The sequence below is a fragment of the Phaenicophaeus curvirostris genome, unplaced genomic scaffold, assembly GCF_032191515.1.
Source record: "Phaenicophaeus curvirostris isolate KB17595 unplaced genomic scaffold, BPBGC_Pcur_1.0 scaffold_122, whole genome shotgun sequence".
Taxonomy (NCBI): Eukaryota; Metazoa; Chordata; class Aves; order Cuculiformes; family Cuculidae; genus Phaenicophaeus; species Phaenicophaeus curvirostris.
This window is the reverse complement of record NW_027206743.1, coordinates 137,496-163,365: the sequence shown is the minus strand read 5'-3', so window position 1 is coordinate 163,365 and position 25,870 is coordinate 137,496. Positions and strand designations below refer to the sequence as shown.

Genomic DNA, 25,870 nt, shown 5'->3' with positions numbered 1-25,870 from the left:
AAATATACAACCTCATGATTAGCCCTCAGAGAAGCCTCAAAACGGGGCTTATTCACCCTAAAAGATATAGAACCTCACTATCAGCCCTCAGAGAAGCCCTAAACCAGGGTTTATTCACCCCCAAACCAGTGCAGCACAACCTTATCAGCCCTCGGAGAAGCCACAAACACAGAACGAGCTGGTTTTTTCCCCAACCCAAGGCCCGTTCCCCCTTTTTTTGCCCCCAACCCCCTTCATTTTCCCAGCGTTGCCCTTTTTTTTTGGCGTTTTTATTATGAAAAGCAGCCGTTTTGGTGTTTTTCCAGATAAGACACAACCGTGAAGCGTTTGCCGAGGGAAATTTGGGGTCAAACCCTCCCGTTTCGGGACGTTTTCTCATCCCAACCCTGTCAGGGCACGAAAAACGAGGGGGAAATCGCTTCGTTTTAACCAAAACCCCTGAATTTCCACCCAAATCGCGCTCGGGGAAGGGGAGGAGAGAAACCAGCCGGGCCGGAGCCGCTCGGTTCCGCAGATCCTGGGGTTTATTTGGCGCGGGGGGGGGGGGTTTGAAGGGATTTTGGTGAGTTTTGAGCAGTTTTGGTTCATTCGGGGGTGATTTGAGGGGTTATTTTAGTTCTTTTGGGTTGGTTTTCTGCTCAAAAACCCCGTTTCCAGGAGGCTCCGAGAAACCGGTTGGTTTCTCTCGTTGAGGGGGCTCCGGGAGGTGAAATGGCGGACGCGGCGGTGGGAAAGGGGGGGGTCGGAGGTAGGTTTTTAAGTCGATTTTTAGAAAAAACAGGCACATTCAGTCAACGGGATCCTCGGGACGGGGTGGGGGGGGGGACAGCGGGGTCGCCTCGCCTCAAGAAAACCCTCGGGACCCCAAAAACAAACCCTGTGCGACCGTGAGGGGCTGGGGGGGGGCAAGCGTTTAAGCCTCTAAGCGAGGGGAAAAAGCCCCCGAAGAAGGGGGTTTGCCCCGTTTACTGCGAGCTGGAGGAAGAAAATGCCGGCGGCGAAGGCGTTTGCGCCTCGGTTTGCGCCAGATGGAGGAAGAAAACCCCGAAATGGAGGGGGTTTGCCTCAAAATGGAGGGGGTCTGCCCCGTTTTGCGCCACCTGGGGCAAGAAAAACCCTAAAGGAAGGGGTTTTGCCTCAAAATTAAGGGGAGTTGCCCCATCTCCTGCCAGCTGGAGGAAGAAAATTCCAGAATAGAGGTTTTTTTCCCCAAAAGGAAGGGGTTTTGCCTCAAAATGGAGGGGGTCTGCCCCATTTTGCGCCAGCTAGAGGAAGAAAATCCCTAAATGAAGGGGTTTTGCCCCAAAATGGAGGAGGGTTGAGCCATTTTGCACCAGCTGGAAGAAAAAAAATCCCCAAATGGAGGGATTTTCCCCCCAAAATGAGGGGGGTCGACGCATTTTAGAGCAGCTGAAGGAAGAAAATCCCCAAATTAAGGGGTTTGGCCCCAAAATTGAGGGGGTTTGCCCCATCTTACGCCAGCTGGAGGAAGAAAATCCTGAAATTAAGGGGTTTGGCCCCAAAATTAAGGGGAGTTGCCTCATATTCCACCAGCTGGAGGAAGAAAACCCCAAACCAGAGGGATTTTACCCCTAAATTGAGGGCGTTTGCCCCATTTTGCATCAGCTGGAGGAAGAAAACCCCAACACTAAGAGATTTTGCCCCAAAACTGAAGGGGTTTGACCCAATACTGAGAGGTTTTGACACATTTTTCACCAGCTGGAGGAAGAAAATTCCCCAAATCAAGGGGTTTTGCCCCATTTCGCGCCGGCCGGAGGACGTTTAAGGCCTCGTCTGGGCAGGGGGTGGGATCGGCCAGGCCGCAGGGATCGAATTCCGAGGGGGAAGAGACAGTGGGAGAAAAAGAAAAAAAGGCAAAAAATGAGGTGAAAAACCCAGAAATTAAGATAAAACCGAAACAAAATCTTCCTCCCCAAACATCCAAAATTAACAAAACCCCCCAAAACGCAACCCCGGGTTGAATATTCCCAAGAAAAAAGGGGGAAAAGTGGATTTTGGGGCAGGTCAGGAGAGAAATTTGAAGTAAAATAAACCCCAAAGTGATAAAAAATCCAAAATCAAGCAAAAAAAACACAAGGAAGGGTTAAAAAAAAGGAAAAATAAGGAAAATTGACCAAAAAAAAGTGGGAAAAGGCGTGGAATGAGGGAGCGCTCGGAGCGGGATCAGGAGTTGTTCTGGTTCTGGTAGATCGAGGCCTTTTCCTTCAGCAAATCCAGACAGAGGTGGCAGCTCCAGCTCCCTGCGGAGAGAAGGGATCTTCGTTAGGGCTTCCTTAACGATCGCTAATTAGGGGTCGGGTCCCGGCTTCCCAATCAGGGCTTGGGAAGGGTTGAGGGGTTGGGAGCCCGACCTCGTTAATCAGCAGGTAGGAATGGGGCTGGGAATTAACCGTGGGGATAATTAACTGCCGGGATAACGAACCGCTGGGATAATTAACCGCTCGGATAACAAATTGCTGGGATAATGAAGCATTGGGATAATTAAGCATTGGGATATTTTAAGTGTTGGGATAATGAACCATCAGGATAGTTATCCACTGGGATAATTAAGCGATGGGATAACTGGGTTAATTAACCACTGGGATAAGGAAGCGTTGGGATAACGAACTCCTGGGGAAATGAAGCACCGGGATAATTAATTGTTGGGCTAACGAACCATTGGGATAAGGATCTGCTGGGATAAGGAACCATTGGGATATTTAACCACTGGGATAATTAACCATTGAGATAACTGGGATAAACAACCACTGGGATAATTAACCACTGGGATAACGAAGCGTTGGGACAATGAAACATTGGGATAATGAAGCATTGGGATAATTAAACACTGGGATAACGACCCACCAGGATAATTAAGTGTTGGGATAAGGAACCACTGGGGTAAGGAACCACTGGGATAAGGAACCATTGGGATAAGGAACTGGTGGGATAAGGAACTGGTGGGATAAGGAACCGCTGGAATAATTAACCGCTGGGATAATTAACCTTCAGGCGGCTCCGACATGGGGGGGGTGAGGCAGTACATGTGGTACCCGCGGTCGCAGTCGTCGCAGAAGAGCAGCTGATCCTGATCCCGGCGGGAAAAGGCGGAAAATAAGGAAAATGAAGACGATTCAACACGGAATTTGGCGTTGGGACAACACGAAGAGGCCGGAGCGGAGCAGGATCCCGCCTCGTTATCCCGGGAAGACGCCGCTACAACCCTCCGGGTGCCCAAAAGCACAAATCTTCCCCCCAAAATAAAGGTTTCTCCATGTTCTCCCATCGTTCCAAGGTCGTTCCTGTCATCCCAGGGAGCATTCCCGTCGTTCTAGGGGCCATTCCCATCACTCCAAGGGCCATTCCCATCACTCCAAGGGCCATTCCCACCATTTCAAGGATCACTCACATCCTTTTGGGGTCATTCCCATCACTCCAGGTGCCCTCTCGTCACCCTGAGGTCCATCCCCATCACCTCAAGGGCTATTCCCACCATCCCAAGGGCTATTCCCATCACTCCAAGGGCCATTCCCATCACTCCAAGGGCCATTCCCATCACTCCAAGGGCCATTCCCACCATTTCAAGGAGCACTCAGGTCCTTATGGGGCCATTCCCACCGCTCCAGGTGCCCTCACGTCCCCCCGAGGTCCATCCCCATCACCCCAAGGGCTATTCCCACCATTCCATGGGACATTCCCACCATCCCAAGGTTCATTCCCACCACTTCAAGGGACATTCCCACCGTTTCAAGGAGCACTCAGGTCCTTTTGGGGCCATTCCCACTGCTCCAGGTGCCCTCTTGTCACCCTGAGGTCCATCCCCATCACCCCAAGGGCCATCCCCATCATCCCAAGGGCCATTCCCATCACTCCACGGGCCATTCCCACCATTTCAAGGAGCACTCAGGTCCTTTTGGGGCCATTCCCACCGCTCCAGGTGCCCTCACATCCCCCCGAGGTCCATCCCCATCACCTCAAGGGCTATTCCCACCATCCCAAGGGCTATTCCCATCTATCCCAAGGGCCATTCCCATCACTTCAAGGGACATTCCCACCGTTTCAAGGAGCACTCAGGTCCTTTTGGGGCCATTCCCACTGCTCCAGGTGCCCTCTTGTCACCCTGAGGTCCATCCCCATCACCCCAAGGGCTATTCCCACCATTCCATGGGCCATTCCCACCATCCCAAGGGCCATTCCCACCATCCCAAGGTTCCTTCCCACCACTCCAAGGAGCACTCAGGTCCTTTTGGGGCCATTCCTGTCATTCTGGATGTTCTCACACCACCCCAAGGTCCATCCCCACCACCCCGAGGTCCATCCCCACCCTCCCGAGGGCCATTTCCACCCTTCCCGAGGTTTATTCCCGGCGTTCCGGGGCCGCTCACGTCGTTCTCCGAGGTGCCGCAGATGTTGCAGCACTTGCACTCGATGCACTGCCAGCGGTAGGTCTTGACGGCCGCCATCATCACCGGGGTGAACTGCAGGCACGAGGGGTGCCCTGCGCGCGGAGGAAAACCGGGAATCGCCGGAGAAACCAGGAGAAAAACCCCACAGAATCAGAGAATCAGCAGGTTGGGAGAGACCCAGCGGGTCACGGAGTCCGACCGGCCCCAAGAACCACCGACCCACGGCCCCAGCGCCTCGTCTGCTCAACCCTCAAACCCCCCCAGGGCTGGGGACTCAGCCCCCTCCCTGTCCCAGCGCCCCAGGGCCCTTGCCGTGCAATATTCCATCCTGCTGGCCATCCTGACCCTCCCCTGGTGGAGCTCGAGGCCGTTCCCTCTCATGGCGGCCCCTGGGTTGAGGAGCAGAGCCCAGCTCCCTCCTCTCCACGAGCTCCTCGCAGGGAAAGAGCCACGAGGCCTCCCCTCAGGCTCCTCTTCTCCAGGAGAAACCCCCCCAGGGCCCTCGGGCTCCTTCTCCAGCCCCTTCCCCAGCTCCGGGCTCTTCTCCGGCCTCGCTCCAGAGCCTCAACATCCTCCTTGGGGAGAACCCACCCCGCGATCCGAGGGTCGGTCTCACCAGAGGGAGAAGAACCTCCCTGGCTCCTGTCCCACCAACCCCCCCAGGTCCTTCTCCTCCAGCCCGGCTTCTCCTGCTCTGGAGCTGCTCGGGGTCGTTGTGCCCCAAGCTCCTCGTTCACCCTCCTGGATTGGTCTCGGCTCGCGGATCCGGCCTGGTCAGATCCCTCTGGAGAACCTCAAACCCTCCAGCAGATCCTCCCAGCTCAGCGTCATCTCCCAACCGGCTCCGGGAGCCCTCGATGCCTCCGTCCAGGTCGTTAATAAAGACTTTGGACCCCCCAAGCCCTGGGGACGCTTGGAACCGGCCTCCAGCTGGATTTATCTCCGTTTCCCACCCCTCTCCGGGCCCTCCGTCCAACCACTCTTCCCCCCAGGAGCTCATTCTCCTCTCCAGGCCCCGGGGCGGCAGTTCCCGCAGCAAAACTCCACGAGAAACCACGTCGAAAGCTTCTCTGAAGCCCAGGAAGCTCCATCGCAGCCTTTCCCTCACCCTCACCCAATCCCTCACCTTCTCCCAGCAGGAATAAGCGGATCGAGGCGATTTTCCCTCTTACCTGATCGCCCGCAGTCAGAGCACGAAACCAACTCCTCGGGTTGTCCGGTTTTCTTGTTGATTTTGGAGTCTCCCAGGCAGAAATCGCAGTAGTTGTTGGGCAGAGCCAACCCGTCGGGGCCTTTCTTGGCTGGAAAAACCATCGGGAATCGCGGCTCAACCAGGGGGAGAAGATTTTTCCGCGCGGAAGCGGGAGAAAAAGACTTCCAAGCCGCCATTCCCAACGCTCCGAGCGGCCTCCTCGCCCCCTTCCGCTCTCAAAACCACGTTGGGAAGAGACCGTTCTCGCTCCCAACCCCACCGCGAGGGAATTCCCAGCGTGGCCGCCGCTTCCCACTGGGAATTTTGGGATGGCAGGGGGCGTTCTCCTTACATTTCTGCTCCTCCGACCGCTGCGAGACGGGAGTGGGAGGCTGCGAATCGTCCTTGTCGTCGCCTTCTTCCTCGGCCAAGTGGGAGTGAGCGTAGTGGTAGCTCAGGCCCGGGCGGTTCTTGTAGCGTTTGCCGCAAACTACGGAGAGAAACGGGACACGTCGGAGCGCGTCCCGGCCAGAAACGAGATCCTGAAGCCCAAATCCTCTCCGCTTATCCAGCAGCCCCGGCCCAGGCCCCTCTCCAGGACGGACGCGCCCCTCTCGCTCCCCAAAAGCGCCTGGGAGAGCATGAAAACCACTCAGGAATAAAGCCGGATCGGGTTTAGAGGCTCCGGATCGGGTTTAGAGGCTCCCGATCGGGTTTAGAGGCTGTGGATTGGGTTGAGAGGCTCCAGATTGGGTTGAGAGGCCCTGGATTGGGTTTAGAGGCTCTGGATTGGAGCTGGATGCTCTGGATTGGGTTTAGAGGCCCTGGATCGGGTTTAGAGGCCCTGGATTGGAGCTAGAGGCTCCAGATTGGGTTTAGATGCCCTGGATTGGGGTAGAGGCCCTGGATTGGGTTTAGAGGCTCTGGATTGGATTTAGAGGCTCCAGATTGGGTTTAGAGGCTCTGGATTGGATTTAGAGGCTCCGGATCGGGTTGAGAGGCTCTGGATCGGGTTGAGAGGCTCCGGATCGGGTTTAGAGGCTCTGGATTGGATTTAGAGGCTCCGGATCGGGTTGAGAGGCTCTGGATCGGGTTGAGAGGCTCCGGATTGGGTTTAGAGGCTCTGGATTGGATTTAGAGGCTCCGGATCGGGTTGAGAGGCTCTGGATTGGAGCTGGATGCTCTGGATTGGGTTTAGAGGCCCTGGATTGGGTTTAGAGGCTCCGGATCGGGTTTAGAGGCTCTGGATCGGGTTTAGAGGCTCCGGATCGGGTTTAGAGGCTCCGGATTGGAGCTGGATGCTCCGGATTGGGTTTAGAGGCCCTGGATTGGGTTTAGAGGCTCCGGATTGGGTTGAGAGGCCCTGGATTGGAGCTGGATGCTCCGGATTGGGTTTAGAGGCCCTGGATTGGGTTTAGAGGCTCCGGATCGGGTTTAGAGGCTCTGGATTGGAGCTGGATGCTCCGGATTGGGTTCAGAGGCTCCAGATTGGGTTTAGGTGCCCTGGATTGGGTTTAGATGCTCCGGATTGGGCTTAGAGGCTCCGGATCGGAGCTGGATGCTCCGGATTGGGCTTTCCTAGGCCAAAAGGATTGATTTCACAATGCAAATCAAGGAAAAAGCGGCTTTGGGATGCGAATTCCTGAGCCTGGAGCCTTCCCGTAGCACCCTAGATCCTTCCAAGCCTGGAGAAAACCCCCAGGGCTTGAGTTTCCTTCTCAGGCCACCAACTCCCTTCCAAATCCACGGAGCAAGCAGCCCGGGAAGGCCCCGAAGAGCCCAAACGCTAGGTCGGGGCTGGATTTTTGGGATAAAATCCTTTAGGGATCTCCTCCCGGAGCGAAAGGAGCGGCGGGAACGCTCCGTAGAGCCAGAGCAGCTCGGCAAAGCTCAACGAAGGAGGGGAAAAAGCAGCAATTCCAACCCGATTCTATCAAATTCCGGCTTCGCGGAGCCAAGTGAGGGCACGGAGCAAAACCACGGAGCCAGCAATCGGAATTCTCTCCCTCGGACGCCTCCAGGGTCGGAAACGACCCCTTTTCACCCCCAAAAATAAAGCCGGAGGGCCGGAATCTGAACTCAAAGCTGGTTCGCGTCCCCGGGAAGAGGATTTTTGCTTTCCAGCTCGGCGACGAGGCCTTTCTCCAAGCGGAGGTCGGAGCCGACCCCTCCGAGAGCATTTTTTACGGGGGAAAAAGGGGATTTGGAGGCAAACCCCAGCAGTTTTGGCGTCTCTGAAGCGAGGGAGAACATCTCAGCCGTGAAAATTTAGGAGCTTGGACGGGAACGTTGTGTTTTTCCCCTGTTCCCGTCGCCGCGGGGGGTTCAGGGGGCGGATTAAGCTTTTGTTTTTCTCTCTCCGGAGGCGGCTCGGCCGGCACGCCCGCCCTGGAAAAGGGTCAGGAGAGCTCGGAGAGGGGTCGTTGGATCCTGCCGCCGCCTCTGACGTCGCTCAGTGGCCTTTGGCTTCTCCCAGACCCTCCCCCCAACCTGCTCCCCGTCCTCCTGCCCCGCAGGCTCCGGCGAGGCGAGAAAATCAAACGGAATTTTTTGAGGAAAAGGCAGGAAAAAGGTGGGGGGTTAAAACCAGAAAAAAAATAAAAGAGCAGAGAGAGAGTGAACTACCTCGATCGGGAGGTTTCAAGGAATGCTTTTGTTTGTAACTATCTGAAACACAGAAAGAGAGTCGTGAGAAAACACACAGAGACCAGGCCACGCCCCAGGACGTCGAAAACGAGGAAAAAAGGGAAGGAAAAACACAAAAACGTGGGGATCGGGGAGGGTTTTAGGGGAGATGTTAACAGCAGCTTGCGCAGGACAGGAGGAAAAAGAGAGAAAAGTGAATTCGAAGCTTGGGTTTTGGCTCCGGCGGAGCGAAAATGGGGGTCGGCGCCTTCGTTTTCGCAGCTGGAGGAGGACGGAAAGGCCGGGAGGGCAGGAAAAAGCCGTTTTGGAAGGAAAATCCCAGCTCCAAATTCGTTAAAGGGGATTTCACGAAGCGCAACGGAGGGATTAGATCCCAACGCGCTCCGAAAACGGGGAAGGGAGGCGTTTTCAACCTTTCGAAGACCAAGAGAGGTTTCTCCTCGTTTCCCGCTGGGAAAACTCCAGCCAGACGAGGGCCGAGAGGCCCAGGGGGCTCAAAAAACCCACAAATCCCAGCGGAAAACGCGATGGGAACGCGCTCCGGGGCCCTAAGCGGCGAGGAGGGCTCGGGATACTCACTGTCGCACGCGTAGGGTTTGTCCCGGTCCTCCAAAATCGCCGTGTCCAGCTTCTTGCGAGCCCCTCCGACCCCTTTGCCCTGGGAAAAATACGAGGGAAAAGGTAAATTCTGGGAAAAATTCGGATTTCGGGATAGCCAGGAGGAAAATAGTGGAGAAAACCACGATCCAACAGTGCCACGTAGTGGATGGAGCCCCGAACGGCCGCGGGAGAAGGAGGGAGCTACGGATCCTTCCCAGTTTCCCACCCCCGAGGCCAAACGCCTCCCAGTTTCCCAGTTTCCCCTTCCCTCACCTTCGCTTTCCCCTTCCCTCTCCGCTTGGGGGTATCCTCCTCGTAATCTTCATCATCCAAATCGTCCAGGAAATCATCCGGCTCCAGAATCCGCTGGGAAAGAGGAGATTGAGGGGAAAAATGGGATTCGGGAGCCGCAGCAGCAGCCCAATCCCTTCCGAAGGTTTAAAAAAGGCCAAGAAGGACCATAATTCAGGAAAAGAGAGCGAATCCGGTTTGGTTTGTCCGCAAAAAAGGGCTCAATCCGGCAGGAAGATGCTCAAAGAAAGAGGAATCACGGAAAAGGGAGGAAGAAATGAGGATTGGAAAAGGTTTTCCCTGAATTTCAGAGCCCCAAACTCCCTTTTCCCTAAATTTCACAGCCCCAAACTCCCTTTTCCCTGAATTTCACAGCCCCAAACTCCCTTTTCCCTGAATTTCACAGCCCCAAACTCCCTTTTCCCTGAATTTCACAGCCCCAAACTCCCTTTTCCCTGAATTTCACAGCCCCAAACTCCCTTTTCCCTGAATTTCGGAGCCCCAAACTCCCTTTTCCCTGAATTTCAGAGCCCCAAACCCCCTTTTCCCTGAATTTCACAGCCCCAAACTCCCTTTTCCCTGAATTTCACAGCCCCAAACTCCCTTTTCCCTGAATTTCAGAGCCCCAAACTCCCTTTTCCCTGAATTTCACAGCCCCAAACTCCCTTTTCCCTGAATTTCGGAGCCCCAAACTCCCTTTTCCCTGAATTTCAGAGCCCCAAACCCCCTTTTCCCTGAATTTCACAGCCCCAAACTCCCTTTTCCCTGAATTTCACGGCCCTAAACTCCCTTTTCCCTGAATTTCAGAGCCCCAAACTCCCTTTTCCCTGAATTTCACAGCCCCAAACTCCCTTTTCCCTGAATTTCACAGCCCTAAACTCCCTTTTCCCTGGATTTCGGAGCCCCAAACTCTCTTTTCCCAGAACTTTGGAGCCCCAAACTCCCTTTTCCCTGGATTTCGGAGCCCCAAACCCCCTTTTCCCTGGATTTCGGAGCCCCAAACCCCCTTTTCCCTGGATTTCGGAGCCCCAAACCCCCTTTTCCCTGGATTTCGGAGCCCCAAACCCCCTTTTCCCTGGATTTCGGAGCCCCAAACTCCCTTTTCCCTGAATTTCACGGCCCCAAACTCCCTTTTCCCTAAATTTCACAGCCCCAAACTCCCTTTTCCCTGAATTTCACAGCCCCAAACTCCCTTTTCCCTGAATTTCACAGCCCCAAACTCCCTTTTCCCTGAATTTCACAGCCCCAAACTCCCTTTTCCCTGAATTTCAGAGCCCCAAACTCCCTTTTCCCTGAATTTCACAGCCCCAAACTCCCTTTTCCCTGAATTTCACAGCCCCAAACTCCCTTTTCCCTGAATTTCACAGCCCCAAACTCCCTTTTCCCTGAATTTCACAGCCCCAAACCCCCTTTTCCCTGAATTTCAGAGCCCCAAACTCCCTTTTCCCTGAATTTCACAGCCCCAAACCCCCTTTTCCCTGAATTTCAGAGCCCCAAACTCCCTTTTCCCTGAATTTCACAGCCCCAAACTCCCTTTTCCCTGGATTTCGGAGCCCCAAACTCCCTTTTCCCTGAATTTCACAGCCCCAAACTCCCTTTTCCCTGAATTTCACGGCCCTAAACTCCCTTTTCCCTGAATTTCACAGCCCCAAACTCCCTTTTCCCTGAATTTCACAGCCCCAAACTCCCTTTTCCCTGAATTTCACAGCCCCAAACTCCCTTTTCCCTGAATTTCACAGCCCCAAACTCCCTTTTCCCTGAATTTCACAGCCCCAAACTCCCTTTTCCCTGAATTTCGGAGCCCCAAACTCCCTTTTCCCTGAATTTCAGAGCCCCAAACCCCCTTTTCCCTGAATTTCACAGCCCCAAACTCCCTTTTCCCTGAATTTCACAGCCCCAAACTCCCTTTTCCCTGAATTTCAGAGCCCCAAACTCCCTTTTCCCTGAATTTCACAGCCCCAAACTCCCTTTTCCCTGAATTTCGGAGCCCCAAACTCCCTTTTCCCTGAATTTCAGAGCCCCAAACCCCCTTTTCCCTGAATTTCACAGCCCCAAACTCCCTTTTCCCTGAATTTCACGGCCCTAAACTCCCTTTTCCCTGAATTTCAGAGCCCCAAACTCCCTTTTCCCTGAATTTCACAGCCCCAAACTCCCTTTTCCCTGAATTTCACAGCCCTAAACTCCCTTTTCCCTGGATTTCGGAGCCCCAAACTCTCTTTTCCCAGAACTTTGGAGCCCCAAACTCCCTTTTCCCTGGATTTCGGAGCCCCAAACCCCCTTTTCCCTGGATTTCGGAGCCCCAAACCCCCTTTTCCCTGGATTTCGGAGCCCCAAACCCCCTTTTCCCTGGATTTCGGAGCCCCAAACCCCCTTTTCCCTGGATTTCGGAGCCCCAAACTCCCTTTTCCCTGAATTTCACGGCCCCAAACTCCCTTTTCCCTAAATTTCACAGCCCCAAACTCCCTTTTCCCTGAATTTCACAGCCCCAAACTCCCTTTTCCCTGAATTTCACAGCCCCAAACTCCCTTTTCCCTGAATTTCACAGCCCCAAACTCCCTTTTCCCTGAATTTCAGAGCCCCAAACTCCCTTTTCCCTGAATTTCACAGCCCCAAACTCCCTTTTCCCTGAATTTCACAGCCCCAAACTCCCTTTTCCCTGAATTTCACAGCCCCAAACTCCCTTTTCCCTGAATTTCACAGCCCCAAACCCCCTTTTCCCTGAATTTCAGAGCCCCAAACTCCCTTTTCCCTGAATTTCACAGCCCCAAACCCCCTTTTCCCTGAATTTCAGAGCCCCAAACTCCCTTTTCCCTGAATTTCACAGCCCCAAACTCCCTTTTCCCTGGATTTCGGAGCCCCAAACTCCCTTTTCCCTGAATTTCACAGCCCCAAACTCCCTTTTCCCTGAATTTCACGGCCCTAAACTCCCTTTTCCCTGAATTTCACAGCCCCAAACTCCCTTTTCCCTGAATTTCACAGCCCCAAACTCCCTTTTCCCTGAATTTCACGGCCCTAAACTCCCTTTTCCCTGAATTTCACGGCCCCAAACTCCCTTTTCCCTGAATTTCACAGCCCCAAACTCCCTTTTCCCTGAATTTCACAGCCCTAAACTCCCTTTTCCCTGGATTTCGGAGCCCCAAACTCCCTTTTCCCTGGATTTCGGAGCCCCAAACCCCCTTTTCCCTGGATTTCGGAGCCCCAAACTCCCTTTTCCCTGAATTTCAGAGCCCCAAACTCCCTTTTCCCTGGATTTCGGAGCCCCAAACTCCCTTTTCCCTGAATTTCACAGCCCCAAACTCCCTTTTCCCTGAATTTCAGAGCCCCAAACACCCTTTTCCCTGAATTTCAGAGCCCCAAACTCCCTTTTCCCTGAATTTCAGAGCCCCAAACACCCTTTTCTCTGAATTTCAGAGCCCCAAACTCCCTTTTCCCTGAATTTCACAGCCCCAAACTCCCTTTTCCTTGAATTTCACAGCCCCAAACTCCCTTTTCCCTGGATTTCGGAGCCCCAAACCCCCTTTTCCCTGGATTTCGGAGCCCCAAACCCCCTTTTCCCTGGATTTTGGAGCCGTTACCTTCCGTGCTCGGCTGTTGGTGACGGGGAACTCGCCGAGGCTGTCGTCGTCGAGCCGAGGGTCCGGAAGGGCTCGTTTTTCCAAGGAATCCGTCCTCAGAAGAGCTTCCAGGCTGCTTCCGTCCTGCGAGATCAGCCCTTCCTTCTTCAGCACCTGATCCGTGTCTGACGGAGCCGGAAAGGGAAGAGGAAAAGGAAGCTGGAAGGCGCTTGCTGGGAAACTGGGAGGCGTTTGGCCTCCTGGGGGGGAATCAAGCGGTTTGGGGGGGGAATCAAGCGGTTTGGGGGGGGAATCAAGCGGTTTGGGGGGGAATCAAGCGGTTTGGGGGGGAATCAAGCGGTTTTGGGGGGGAATAAAGCGGTTTTGGGGGGGAATAAAGCAGTTTTGGGGGGGAATAAAGCAGTTTTGGGGGGGAATAAAGCGGTTTTGGGGGGGAACAAAGCGGTTTTGGGGGGGAATAAAGCGGTTTTGGGAATTCTTTACCTGGTTTCATGGAAGGGAAGGAAAGTCTCGGATCCTCCGGAGGATGCGCCCGACGTTTCTTCCTCCAGCGCCGCGCAGGGTAGGAATAAAGCTGCCCGGCGGCCAAACCTGTAAGGAAACCCCTCGGGAATTATCGTCAGCGCCGCCGCTTCCCCGCTCCCGCTTCCCAGTTTTTCCTTTTCCCAGCAAACCTGGCCCGCGGTGGCGTTTCTCCATCCAGATGTAGCAGTTGCTCTGGGCGACGCCGGTCTGGGAGTCGAGGAAGGGGAGGCGGACGCTGCGCTCGGCGCAGAGCCGCGCGTTGTAGTTGTGGCACTGCTCCATGGCGTCGCGGTAGTACTGCTCGCCCAGCCTGCGCCAAACAGCCACCCTCAGCGCCAGCCCCACCCGCAGCGGGGCCCGGCGCCCAGGGCCCAGGCCCAGGCCCGAGGACCAGTTCTGAGGCCTAGTCCCAGTCCCGACGCCCAGTTCCGAGGCCCAGTTCCAGTCCCGAGGACCAGTTCCAGTCCCGAGGCCCAGTTCCAAGTCCCGAGGCCCAGTTCCAAGTCCCGAGGCCCAGTTCCAAGTCCTGAGGACCAGTCCTGAGGACCAGTCCTGAGGACCAGTTCCAGTCCTGAGGACCAGTTCCAGTCCCGAGGACCAGTTCTGAGGCCTAGTCCCAGTCCCCAGGCCCAGTTCCAGTTCCGAGTCCCAGTTCCAGTCCTGAGGACCAGTTCTGAGGCCTAGTCCCAGTTCCAGTCTCCAGGCCCAGTTCCAGTCCCGAGTCCCAGTTCCAGTCCCAAGGACCAGTTCCAAGTCCCAGTTCCAGTCCCAAGGACCAGTTCTGGGGCCCAGTCCCAGTCCTGAGGCCCAGTTCCAGTCTCCAGGCACAGTTCCAGTCCCGAGGACCAGTTCTGAGGCCCAGTCCCAGTCCTGAGGCCCAGTTCCAGTCTCCAGGCCCAGTTCCGAGGCCCAGTTCCAGTCCCGAGGACCAGTTCTGAGGCCTAGTCCCAGTTCCACGGCCCAGTTCCAGTCTCCAGGCCCAGTTCCGAGGGCTAGTTCCAGTTCCGAGGCCCAGTCACAGTCCCAAGGCCCAGTTCCAGTCCCAAGGACCAGTTCTGAGGCCTAGTCCCAGTCCCCAGGCCCAGTTCCAGTCTCCAGGCCCAGTTCTGAGACCTAGTTCCAGTCCCGAGGACCAGTTCTGAGGCCTAGTCCCAGTTCCAGTCTCCAGGCCCAATTCCAGTTCCGAGACCTAGTTCCAGTCTCCAGTTCCAGTTCCAAGTCCCAGTTCCAGTCTCCAGGCCCAGTTCCGAGGCCCAGTTCCAGTCCCGAGGACCAGTTCTGAGGCCTAGTCCCAGTTCCGAGGCCCAGTTCCAGTCTCCAGTTCCAGTTCCGAGGCCCAGTTCCAGTTCCGAGTCCCAGTCCCTGTCTCCAGGCCCAGTTCCGAGGCCTAGTTCCAGTCTCCAGGCCCAGTTCCGAGGCCCAGTTCCAGTTCCGAGGCCCAGTTCCAGTCTCCAGGCCCAGTTCCGAGGCCTAGTTCCAGTCTCCAGGCCCAGTTCCAGTCTCCAGTTCCAGTCCCGAGGCCCAGTTCTAGTCTCCAGGCACAGTTCCGAGTCCCAGTCCCGGTCTCCAGGCCCAGTTCCAAGGCCTAGTTCCAGTTCCGAGTCCCAGTCCCTGTCTCCAGGCCCAGTTCTGAGGCCTAGTTCCAGTCTCCAGGCCCAGTTCCGAGGCCCAGTTCCAGTTCCGAGGCCCAGTTCCAGTCTCCAGGCACAGTTCCGAGTCCCAGTCTCGGTCTCCAGGCCCAGTTCCGAGGTCTAGTTCCAGTTCCAAGGCCCAGTTCCAGTTCCAAGGCCTAGTTCCAGTCTCCAGTTCCAGTCCCGAGACCCAGTTCCGTTCTCCAGTTCCAGTCTCCAGGCCCAGTTCCGAGGCCCAGTCCCAGTCTCCAGGCCCAGTTCCAAGGCCTAGTTCCAGTTCCGAGTCCCAGTCCCTGTCTCCAGGCCCAGTTCCGAGGCCTAGTTCCAGTTCCAAGGCCCAGTTCCAGTCCTGAGGCCCAGCCCCAAAGCCCAGCACCAATCCTGGTGGAGATCCCGTTGTCCCAGCACCAATCCTGGTGGGGATCCTGGGGTCCCAGCACCAATCCTGGGGTCCCAGCACCAATCCTGGTGGGGATCCTGGGGTCCCAGCACCAATCCTGGGGTCCCAGCACCAATCCTGGTGGGGATCCTGGGGTCCCAGCACCTATCCTGGGGGTCCCAGCACCAATCCTGGTGGGGATCCTGGGGTCCCAGCACCAATCCTGGGGGTCCCAGCACCAATCCTGGTGGGGATCCTGGGGTCCCAGCACCAATCCTGGGGGTCCCAGCACCAATCCTGGTGGGGATCCTGGGGTCCCAGCACCAATCCTGGGGTCCCAGCACCAATCCTGGTGGGGATCCTGGGGTCCCAGCACCAATCCTGGGGTCCCAGCACCAATCCTGGTGGGGATCCTGGGGTCCCAGCACCTATCCTGGGGGTCCCAGCACCAATCCTGGTGGGGATCCTGGGGTCCCAGCACCAATCCTGGGGTCCCAGCACCAATCCTGGTGGGGATCCTGGGGTCCCAGCACCAATCCTGGGGGTCCCAGCACCAATCCTGGTGGGGATCCTGGGGTCCCAGCACCAATCCTGGGGTCCCAGCACCAATCCTGGTGGGGATCCTGGGGTCCCAGCACCAATCCTGGGGGTCCCAGCACCAATCCTGGTGGGGATCCTGGGGTCCCAGCACCAATCCTGGGGTCCCAGCACCAATCCTGGGGTCCTGGCAACAACTCTAGGGTCCCAGCACCACCCCTGGGGTCCCAGCACCAATCCGGGGGTCCCAGCACCTCAGAAGATGCCAAAAAAACATCAGGAGACGCCAAAAATCCCTACAGGACCCTCTCCCAGGGATCTATAGGGATAATTTCCCCCCCCTTTAGGACCCTCTCTATAAGGCCTTCCCCCCCCCCCCACTTGGTTCCGTCCAATGATGGAGGCGGGGGGGCAACCCGGCCCGGTCCTGGGTCGGACCGAACCATTAACACACACACACCCCCAACCCCCCCGCCTCGCGCCCCACTTGGTTCCGCCCGCGCTGCAGCGTTAGAAACCCCCGCGCCGAACCGGGCCGGACCGAACCATTGGGGTTAGAAAGGGGGTGCAGGATGGGGGTGGAGGAGGGGGGGTGGGGGTGGGGATGAAGGTTGGGGGGGAGGTTGCGCGGCCGCACTCACAGCTTCACCACATTCTGTACCACGGCCGCCATCTTCCCTCCAGCCGCCGCGGCGAGAGCTGCGCAGGCGCGGGGAGGGGGATCAGAGGGGTGAGGCTACCCCCCCCCTCATTCGCATGCGCAGTGGGAGCGGCCGCGGCGCGTGCGCCATCGCTCTCCCCCCCCCCCCCAACGCCTCAGGGGAAGGGGGGGGGAAAAGGGCGGGAAAAAAGGGCGGGAAAGTGGGGGGGGGGGGAGAATATGGAGGTGAAAATGGGGAGGAGGATGGAGGGAAAAGGGGGAAATGGGAGGGGAAAGGGGGGAAATGGGAGGGGAAAAGGGGGAAATGGGAGGGGAAAGGGATAAAATTGGAGAGAAAAGGGGGTAAATTGGAGAGAAAAGGGGGTAAATTGGAGAGAAAAGGGATAAAATTGGAGATAAAGGGGGTAAATTGGAGAGAAAAGGGATAAAATTGGAGATAAAGGGGGCTAATTGGAGAGAAAAGGGGGAAATTGGAGGGGAAAGAGATAAAATTGGAGAGAAAAGAGATAAAATTGGAGGGGAAAGGGATAAAATTGGAGAGAAAAGAGATAAAATTGGAGAGAAAAGAGATAAAATTGGAGATAAAGGGGGAAATTGGAGAGAAAAGGGGGGAAATTGGAGAGAAAAGGAATAAAATTGGAGATAAAGGGGGAAATTGGAGGGGAAAGGGGGGAAATTGGAGAGAAAAGGGATAAAATTGGAGAGAAAAGAGATAAAATTGGAGAGAAAAGAGATAAAATTGGAGATAAAGAGGGAAATTGGAGAGAAAAGGGGGGAAATTGGAGAGAAAAGGAATAAAATTGGAGATAAAGGGATAAAATTGGAGAGAAAAGGGATAAAATTGGAGAGAAAAGGGATAAAATTGGAGATAAAGGGGGAAATTGGAGAGAAAAGGGGGCAAATTGGAGAGAAAAGGGGATAAAATTGGAGAGAAAAGGGGATAAAATTGGAGAGAAAAGGGATAAAATTGGAGATAAAGGGGGAAATTGGAGAGTAAAAGATAAATTGGTGGGGAAGGGGGAACATTGGTGGGGAAAGGGAAATACTCACGGGGAAAAATGGAGGGGAAATTGGAGAGGAATGGGGGGAAATTGCAAGGGAAAGGGACAGAGCGAGGGTGCGGAATGAAAACGGGGAGGGGAATGAAGGGAAAAGGGGAAAATGAGAGAGAAATGGATAGAACGAGGGTGCTGGAGGAGGTGCCAAGGAAGGAGGGATGGGGGCCAGGGGAGGATGAGCTGAGGGTCCTCCCCATCCGATCCCGAACCTCCGCAGAGATTCCCTCTGGGTGGTTTTGGTTTTGGGGTGGTGCCAGTCCCCTTCTCCATAGAAAATCGTGGATGAAATCGAAATCCTTGAAGCCTTTTGCCGTTTTATTAAACCTAAACCAAGCAGAGAGCTCCCAATCCACCCCGCGAGGCCGAGGGGAAAGCACGAGGCTGCCCACACCCCCCACGTCGAGCGTGGTTTGTCTGGCAGCAGCTTCCAGGTGACTCCCTCTCTATTTTTCCTTCTTCCTTCCTCTTCCCACGTTTCTTTTTCCCCGCGTTTGCTAGGAAATCGGTTCTTTCCCAAGGTTTTTCAGCGTTTTAAACCTCTCTGGCTGCCCTTCCTCCTCTTAATCCCACGCCGGCTGGGGTTTGCGTGCACGCAGCCGCTTTCTTTTTCCTGCCCCGTCACTCAAAATCAACGTTGTCACCGCGATGAACGGTTGTGACGCTCCGAGGTCAAGCGCCTCCGATTTCCCGACTTAATCCGCTGCCCGGAACTCTTGGGTAACGAAGTTGGAGGGTGGGTAGGGCGGAGGGTCAGCCTGTACACCCCCCAAACCATCCACTCGCAGGCACTCGTGACCCTTCCTGGAATTAATTAACCTCCTCGTTAGCTTCTTCTGCTTTAAAAGCGAGGGGGAAGAGGTCGTTCTGGCTGAGTCACGGCGAGGAAGAACGTTCCTGGAGTGACTCACAGGGTGTGAAACCCCCAGGGTTTTGGATAATTCGCGATTTGGATCGTGGCCTTTTGCATAATTCGCAATCTGAGGGGTGATTAATTAACGGAGCGAAGGGAGGGAGGGGGTGAAGGAAACGCAGAAACCCCGGAGTGGGGGGTTCGATCGATTTTATCGCCGATCGCTAAAAATTAACTGAAGAAATGAGGGTATTTTTGCTGCTCTGATGAGATGATGCTTGGGAAAACGGGAAACAAAACAGGATTGGGGGAATTTCAGGGATTTTTTGTCAAATATAATTGGAGGGGTGGGCGGGAGAGGGGTGGAGACGTGGAATAGCACAGCAGGAAAACACCAAAAATCAAGCGAATTCAAGCCTCCTTTCCCTTTGTCCCCTTGGAGTTGAGCTGTTGGCTCGGGAAGGTGCTTTGATCCCATCACCGGAGCCGATCGGAGAGGGATGGATCCGCTCAGATGCCGCTGGGAGCAGCAAAAGCGAGCGAGGTGCCAGATGAAAGCCGTTAACACCCTAAATCCTGACTCGGAACGAGGAGAAGGAGCAAAAAAAAATGAGGAGAAAAGGGGAAATTCACTAATTAAGGGGAAATCGGTGAAAACGAGCAGCACCACGTTGCCACAACCCCCCGTGAGGCCCCATCAAACCCACCAAACGCTCTGAAAACTGCCCAAAATTATCCATTCTGGGCTTGTTTTCCCTTCAAATCACATGGCCGAACAGCAGAAAGTGAAGAGGGCAGCGGGAAACTGAGGCAGGAGCCACATCTCCCATCAAAATACGCCGTTAATGGGGTAAATTAATTACAAACGATGCTTTAAGACACTCCCATCCCATTGCTGGAATTATTTCTGGGAAGAAATAGCCTAAAACAAGTAAAAAAATAAGTCATAGCCACGTGTGTTGTTAGAAAGAAGCAGCGTCTGCTTAGACCAGGTAAATATTGACCCTCAGCAGCGTAAAACCAAATAGAAACTGAACCCAGTGCTCGATTAACCTCATTTTCTGAATTATCTTGCTAACCGATGGCTCAAAAAGAATCAATTGAACGAGGTCCCGCTTGCTTTTACACCATGAGGGAGTCCAGCAGGGTTCTCTTCCCCCCCGATAATGAGATTGAGAAAGAGAATTGGAGCCCTCGGAGCCGGCTGTTCGCTCTGAGGTCAGCGGGATTGGAATTTCCAGTGGGTTTTATGATGAAAAATTTGTTCCTAATGTCCGGCCTGACCCTCCCCTGGTGGAGCTCGAGGCCGTTCCCTCTCGTGGCGGCCCCTGGGTTGAGGAGCAGAGCCCAGCTCCCTCCTCTCCACGAGCTCCTCGCAGGGAAAGAGCCACGAGGCCTCCCCTCAGGCTCCTCTTCTCCAGGAGAAACCCCCCCAGGGCCCTCGGGCTCCTTCTCCAGCCCCTTCCCCAGCTCCGGGCTCTTCTCCGGCCTCGCTCCAGAGCCTCAACATCCTCCTTGGGGAGAACCCACCCCGCGATCCGAGGGTCGGTCTCACCAGAGGGAGAAGAACCTCCCTGGCTCCTGTCCCACCAACCCCCCCAGGTCCTTCTCCTCCAGCCCGGCTTCTCCTGCTCTGGAGCTGCTCGGGGTCGTTGAGCCCCAAGCTCCTCGTTCACCCTCCTGGATTGGTCTCGGCTCGCGGATCCGGCCGGTTTTGGCGATTCGCATCTTATTTACCACTTGAAATTCCAACCCCGAAGCTCCGGCACGGCTCCAATCACCAAAACGCAGCCCGAACAGGGCTTTTCTGGCTTCTCCCTAGAGAGATTCCATCCTGGTGGAGCCTTTTGCTCCGGAACCGCTAGATTTACCCACTCGTGGGATCGTTAAACGATGAAACCAAGACGAAAGGTGCCATTTGATATCAACTCTACGATTGGAGTGCTTGGCAAGCAGCAAATTTCACCCCCTCGCCTCGCCCCGATGCAGAAAAAAACCAACCAACTGGATATTTTGGGAGCTGAAGCATCGCTCTTCCGCCCCGTCCCGTTCCACAAATATTTCTAGCGGCGCCGTGTGCGATTCTCCACCCGTCGGCGCAGTCCTAGGGCTCCACCCGGCCCTCGCGGAGCCGAGAGAATGCCGCGGGGTGGGTTTATTCCCTGTCCGCGCGGAGGGAACGAGCCCTGGGGGGGATCGACGCCCCCGTCTCGGCGACAGCAGCTGCTCTGCGAGAGGAGCCGCCGCCGCCGGGGGGTTGGGAGGGAGCGCGGGGTCCAACTCGTGGAGTTTGAGCCGCCATTAAGAGCCGCTCGGAAAAAAAAAAACCAAACACAACCCACGCAAACGATCCCAAGAAGCGACTAACGCTGCGTTTCTCAACGTCTTTGACCCCCGCGGCGTCCTCACGTCAAGATTTCCTGGAGGGCTCCCCCGCCTCCCTCGGCCTGGTGCTTCTCCATCACCCGCAGGACGTCGTCCAAGATGGACGGCCCCAAATCCACGTGGAGGGAGAGGAGGGAGCCGGCGTGGGAGACGAAGGCCGGCGCCTCGGCCGAGCCGTTGGTGGGGGAAGCCAAGCGCGAGGAGCACGGGGGCGGCAGCGGGGCGGCCCTCCGGCCTTCGCCGCTCTCCTCCTGGCTTTCCGGGCTCCGCGCCGGGCCGGGTTTCTCGTCCAGGTGCAGGCGCGGCGGCTTGGGCGGCGCCCGCGCCGAGGGCAGCGTCAGCGCCTGCGGCCCCCCCAGCAGCGGCAGCGAGATGGCGTTTTTCAGCAGCGGAGACGAAGCCTCCGCGGCCGTCGGCTCCCGGCCGGACACGGTGGCCGTCCTGGAGAAGTGGAAGGGCGCCGCGGCGGGGCTCTCCTTCTCCAAGGCGCTCTCGCTCCGCGGGAGGAGGTGAAACTTGCCCTGGAGGAAGGAGACGTCCCCGAACATGTCGCTCTCGCCGCCGCTGCCGACGTGGATCGTGTGCCTGAAGTCCCCCAGCGGAGGGCTGATCATGTCGGACGAGAGGATGTCGCGGAGCTTCTCCTTCTTCCCTTTCCGGCTGCCCCTCTTGAGGTAGATGGGCACCTTGGTGGCCATCTCGCTGGCGAAGAATCCTCCTCCGCCTCAGCCCCAGTTACAAACTAATCTGCAAAATCAGAATTAAAAAAAAATCCTTAAACACAACTTCCCACCCGGCGGATGGAGATCCTCGACGTCAACGCGTCCCGGGAAAGAAATTCCAGGCCCCGTCTCGCCCTCTGGAGCCTCGTTGGCTGCGTTATCGGTAACAGAACGAGCCAGGTAATTAAATCCAGGCGCTCCACGCCTCGCGATTCCTTTGGGAGGGGAGGGAAATCGGGAGCGGAGCTGGGAAGCGGAGAGGGTTTGCGTCAGGGTTGAAGATTGGGAGAGGGCAGGGGGGGAAAGCGCCTTTTCTAACCCAAACGAAGCGTTTTCTTGCGATTCCGTCCCCGCTGGGCCCTGCGTAACCCGGCCCCACCCAGCCACGAGCCAAAGTCCGAACGAAAGAATCAGGAAGGGGAAGGAAACGGGGGTTTCTTCCCCCGTTTTCGTCATCGTCGCGGAATCGTTGAGGCTGGAGAGACCCCTCGGCTCCTCCTGGCCCTCGTTGCGTGGTCGGAGAGACCAGCAGCCGCCTCGCCGCGACCTTTCAGGGAGTCGTAGAGAGCGAGAAGGTTGCTCCCCAGCCTCTCCTCCTCGTCCCCGCGCTCCAGCCCCTTCCCAGCTCCGCTCCTCCTCCAAGGATTCCAGGCAGGGCCCTGGGCCTGGGGAAGTGGCACCTGGATTGGCCTCGGCCCACGGATCCAGCTTGGCCAGGTCCTTCTGTGGAGCCCCACGGACCCACCTGGATCCTCTCCCAGCCCACGGACCCACCTGGATCCTCTCCCAGCCCAGGGATCCACCTGGATCCTCTCCCAGCCCACGGACCCACCTGGATCCTCTCCCAGCCCACGGATCCACCTGGATCCTCTCCCAGCCCGTGGACCCACCTGGATCCTCTCCCAGCCCAGGGATCCACCTGGATCCTCTCCCAGCCCAGGGACCCACCTGGATCCTCTCCCAGCCCAGGGATCCACCTGGATCCTCTCCCAGCCCAGGGATCCACCTGGATCCTCTCCCAGCCCACGGACCCACCTGGAGAGGCCGGAGAAGTGGGACTGGGAGAACCTGGGGAGGTTCTAGAAGGCCCAGAGGGACCCGGAGAGGCCGGAGAAGTGGGACTGGGAGAACCTGGGGAGGTTCTAGAAGGCCCAGAGGGACCCGGAGAGGCCGGAGAAGTGGGACTGGGAGAACCTGGGGAGGTTCTAGAAGGCCCAGAGGGACCCGGAGAGGCCGGAGAAGCGGGACTGGGAGAACCTGGGGAGGTTCCTGCCGGCGGCATCGGCCGGCGGCCCCGGGGAGGATCCCGGACGCCCTCGATCCCGTTCCCAGCGGCTCCAGCCAGGAAAACAAGCTGACGGGGCAGAATTGGGCTCCGTTAATCCCGGGCGGCTTAGAGCTCGGGGGAGCGTCTGCAGGGCCGCAGGCCGCCCCGGGCCTGCGCGGCGCCCGCAAAATCCTCCCGAAGAACCGGATTTGCTGGGAAAAAAGGCATTCCTGTGTCCCGGTCGGGATGTGGGACGGTGCCGATGGGGACTGGGGAGCAACCAGCGCGGCGGAAAGGATCCGTCCCCATCCCGGACCTTCCCTCCTCGTCCCATTTCTTCCCTCCTCGTCCCCTTCCTTCCTTCCTCGTCCCGTTTCCTCCTCCCTCATCCCATTTCCTCCTCCCTCATCCCGTTTCTTCCTTCCTCATCCCCATTTCTTCCTTCCTCATCCCGTTTCTTCCTTCCTCATCCCATTTCTTCCCTCCTCATCCCCATTTCTTCCTCCCTCATCTCCATTTCTTCCTTCCTCATCCCAATTTCTTCCCTCCTAATCCCATTTCTTCCTCCCTCATCCCCGTTTCTTCCTTCCTCATCCCCATTTCTTCCTTCCTCATCCCATTTCTTCCTCCCTCATCCCGTTTCCTCCTCCCTCATCCTGTTTCTTCCTTCCTCATCCCCATTTCTTCCTTCCTCATCCCATTTCTTCCTCCCTCATCCCGTTTCTTCCCTCCCTCATCCCATTTCTTCCTCCCTCATCCCGTTTCTTCCCTCCTCATCCCGTTTCTTCCCTCCTCATCCCCATTTCTTCCCTCCTCATCCCGTTTCTTCCCTCCCTCATCCCCATTTCTTCCTCCCTCATCCCATTTCTTCCTCCCTCATCCCATTTCTTCCTCCCTCATCCCGTTTCTTCCCTCCTCATCCCGTTTCTTCCTTTTTGGCTCAAGGAAATCCTTCCAAATCCCTTTTCCTCGTATTTTCCAGAACCAACAACCCAATAAAGCAGCCGGAACGCTGCGGGGGTACCAAAGGGTCAAAAATTTGCGCTGGATTCTTCCCTTTCCCACGAAAATTTAGGCTTTTTCTACCCATTTTCCGCGATTTCGGCTTTAGGAAACAGAAATTTAGTTTCCTTTTAGCTGCTTTTCCTCGATTCCGGCCTGGAGACCGGAGATTTTGTTGATTTTCTGCTTGTTTTTTCGCAATTCAGGCTCCCAGTTAGGAAATTTTATTCCTTTTCCACCTGTTTCTAGGGATTTAGGCTTTGATCCACGAAAATGTTATTTCTTTTTGGTCCGTTGGCTTCGTTTCATGGGAATTTGAGGTTTTTCCTGCCTGTTTTCCGATATTTACACCTTGCTACCCAAGAATTTTGGGTGTTTTTAGCAATTTAGCCTCCGGACACAACGTTTTTCTTTCCTTTTTGTCCCTTTTGCCTCGATTCGGGCTTCGCTACGTGAAATTTTAGTTCTTTTCCGCCCGTTTTCAGCGATTTCCACTTGGATTTGTTTCTTTTCCTCCCCGTTCGCAGCGATTCAGTCCTCGCCGCCCGCAAATTTGGGTCCTTTTAGCTCATTTTACTCCATTTTTGGTTCGTTCCGTGAAGACCCAGCACCTCCTCACCCCCCGTTTTATGCGCAGAGCCAGGATGTTCCCATCCCGGCCTCTCCGCAGCCTCAGAATTCCGCGAAAAATAGGGATTGAAGAAGCTGAAATTCATTTCTCCCCCCAGGATGGCGAGGCCGTCGCTCTCCTACCTGGAATCCGGGCGAGGGAGAAGGAAAAGCCGGCGCCTCCGGATACGACTCTTCCTGCCGAGAACCAGGATCCCGAGCGGAAAATTCGAGGACGAGGCGATTCCAGGAAAATCCGGCGGCCTCGGGTGAGGCCCAAGCCCTCCCGTGCCTCAGTTTCCCCAGCGGCACCAGCTGAGGAGGGAAAAAGGGGGGTTAAAAAGCTTAAAACTGAGGAAAGCAGGAGGGGAAAAAGGTGGGAAAGGGAAAAGTGGGGGGGGAAAATGGGGAAAAAAGGTGGGAAAGGGAAAAGCGGGGGGGAAGAGGTGGGAAAAACAGGGAAAAAAGGTGGGAAAACCAGGGAAAAGTGGAGGGGAAAGGGGAAAATAGGGGAAAAAGGTGGGAAAGGGGAAAGCAGAGGGGGAAAAGGTGGGAAAAATAGGGGAAAAAGGTGGAAAAGGGGAAAGCAGAGGGGGAAAAGGTGGGAAAAATAGGGAAAACAAGGTGGGAAAGGGGAAAGCAGGGGGAAAAGGTGGGAAAAATAGGGGAAAAAGGTGGAAAAGGGGAAAGCAGAGGGGGAAAAGGTGGGAAAAATAGGGGAAAAAGGTGGAAAAGGGGAAAGCAGAGGGGGAAAAGGTGGGAAAAATAGGGAAAACAAGGTGGGAAAGGGGAAAGCAGAGGGGGAAAAAGGTGGAAAAGGGGAAAGCAGAGGGGGAAAAGGTGGGAAAAATAGGGAAAACAAGGTGGGAAAGGGGAAAGCAGAGGGGGAAAAGGTGGGAAAAATAGGGGAAAAAGGTGGAAAAGGGGAAAGCAGAGGGGGAAAAGGTGGGAAAAATAGGGAAAAAGGGTGGAAAAGGGGAAAGCAGGGGGAAAAGGTGGGAAAAATAGGGGAAAAAGGTGGAAAAGGGGAAAGCAGAGGGGGAAAATGTGGGAAAAATAGGGAAAAAAGGTGGGAAAGGGAAAAGCGTGGGGGGAAAAGGTGGAAAAGGGAAAAGCGTGGGGGGAAAAGGTGGAAAAGGGAAAAGCGTGGGGGGAAAAGGTGGAAAAGGGAAAAGCAGGGGGGGAAAAGGTGGGACGAGGGCGCAGGTCGCTCCTTTTTCCCTGAGCCGGGGTCGGAGTTCGCTCCGCTTGGCCGGGAAACTCCTTGTGCCGCGGATTTAAAGTCAAAACATCTCCAGAAATCCATTTTTTTTGCCGTGAAAAAGCCTCGGGGGGAAAAAAAACCCCGAGCGGGATCCAGCCTCGGTGCCCCGAGAATCTGATTCTGGGGGGAAGGGGAGCCAGGGGGGCTCGAAGGAAGCAAAGGGACGCGGGGAAAGGGATCGGCTCGTGGTTTCTTGGCTAAAAGGCTGGAATCCTTCCCTCCCCTCCTGCCGGGGCCTCGGGACGCGCCGGGGAGACCAAAACAGCCTCA

At 55.9% G+C, this 25,870-nt stretch overlaps 2 protein-coding genes across 3 annotated transcripts; both read right to left on the bottom strand.

Moving 5' to 3' along the window:
• Nucleotides 1-245: 245 nt before the first annotated feature.
• DPF2 (double PHD fingers 2) lies at nucleotides 246-16,496 on the bottom strand. Of its 2 annotated transcripts, XM_069882376.1 has the most exons (12): nucleotides 16,424-16,496; nucleotides 13,385-13,545; nucleotides 13,194-13,301; nucleotides 12,711-12,874; nucleotides 9,118-9,210; nucleotides 8,824-8,902; nucleotides 8,224-8,265; nucleotides 5,951-6,088; nucleotides 5,579-5,707; nucleotides 4,386-4,498; nucleotides 3,007-3,088; nucleotides 246-2,261 (listed from the first exon to the last, which is right to left on the bottom strand). In XM_069882376.1, the coding sequence occupies exons 1-12, from the start codon at nucleotides 16,453-16,455 to the stop codon at nucleotides 2,185-2,187; spliced, it is 1,218 nt and encodes a 405-aa protein (XP_069738477.1). In that variant the 5' UTR covers nucleotides 16,456-16,496; the 3' UTR covers nucleotides 246-2,184. The 2 variants fall into 2 exon arrangements, with proteins under 2 accessions (XP_069738477.1, XP_069738478.1); XM_069882377.1 differs by lacking the exon at nucleotides 8,224-8,265.
• Nucleotides 16,497-20,263: 3,767 nt separating this feature from the next.
• Nucleotides 20,264-24,569, bottom strand: CDC42EP2 (CDC42 effector protein 2). Its single transcript, XM_069882347.1, has 2 exons — nucleotides 24,481-24,569; nucleotides 20,264-21,483 (listed from the first exon to the last, which is right to left on the bottom strand). The coding sequence occupies exon 2, from the start codon at nucleotides 21,432-21,434 to the stop codon at nucleotides 20,757-20,759; it is 678 nt and encodes a 225-aa protein (XP_069738448.1). The 5' UTR covers nucleotides 21,435-21,483; nucleotides 24,481-24,569; the 3' UTR covers nucleotides 20,264-20,756.
• Nucleotides 24,570-25,870: the final 1,301 nt, after the last annotated feature.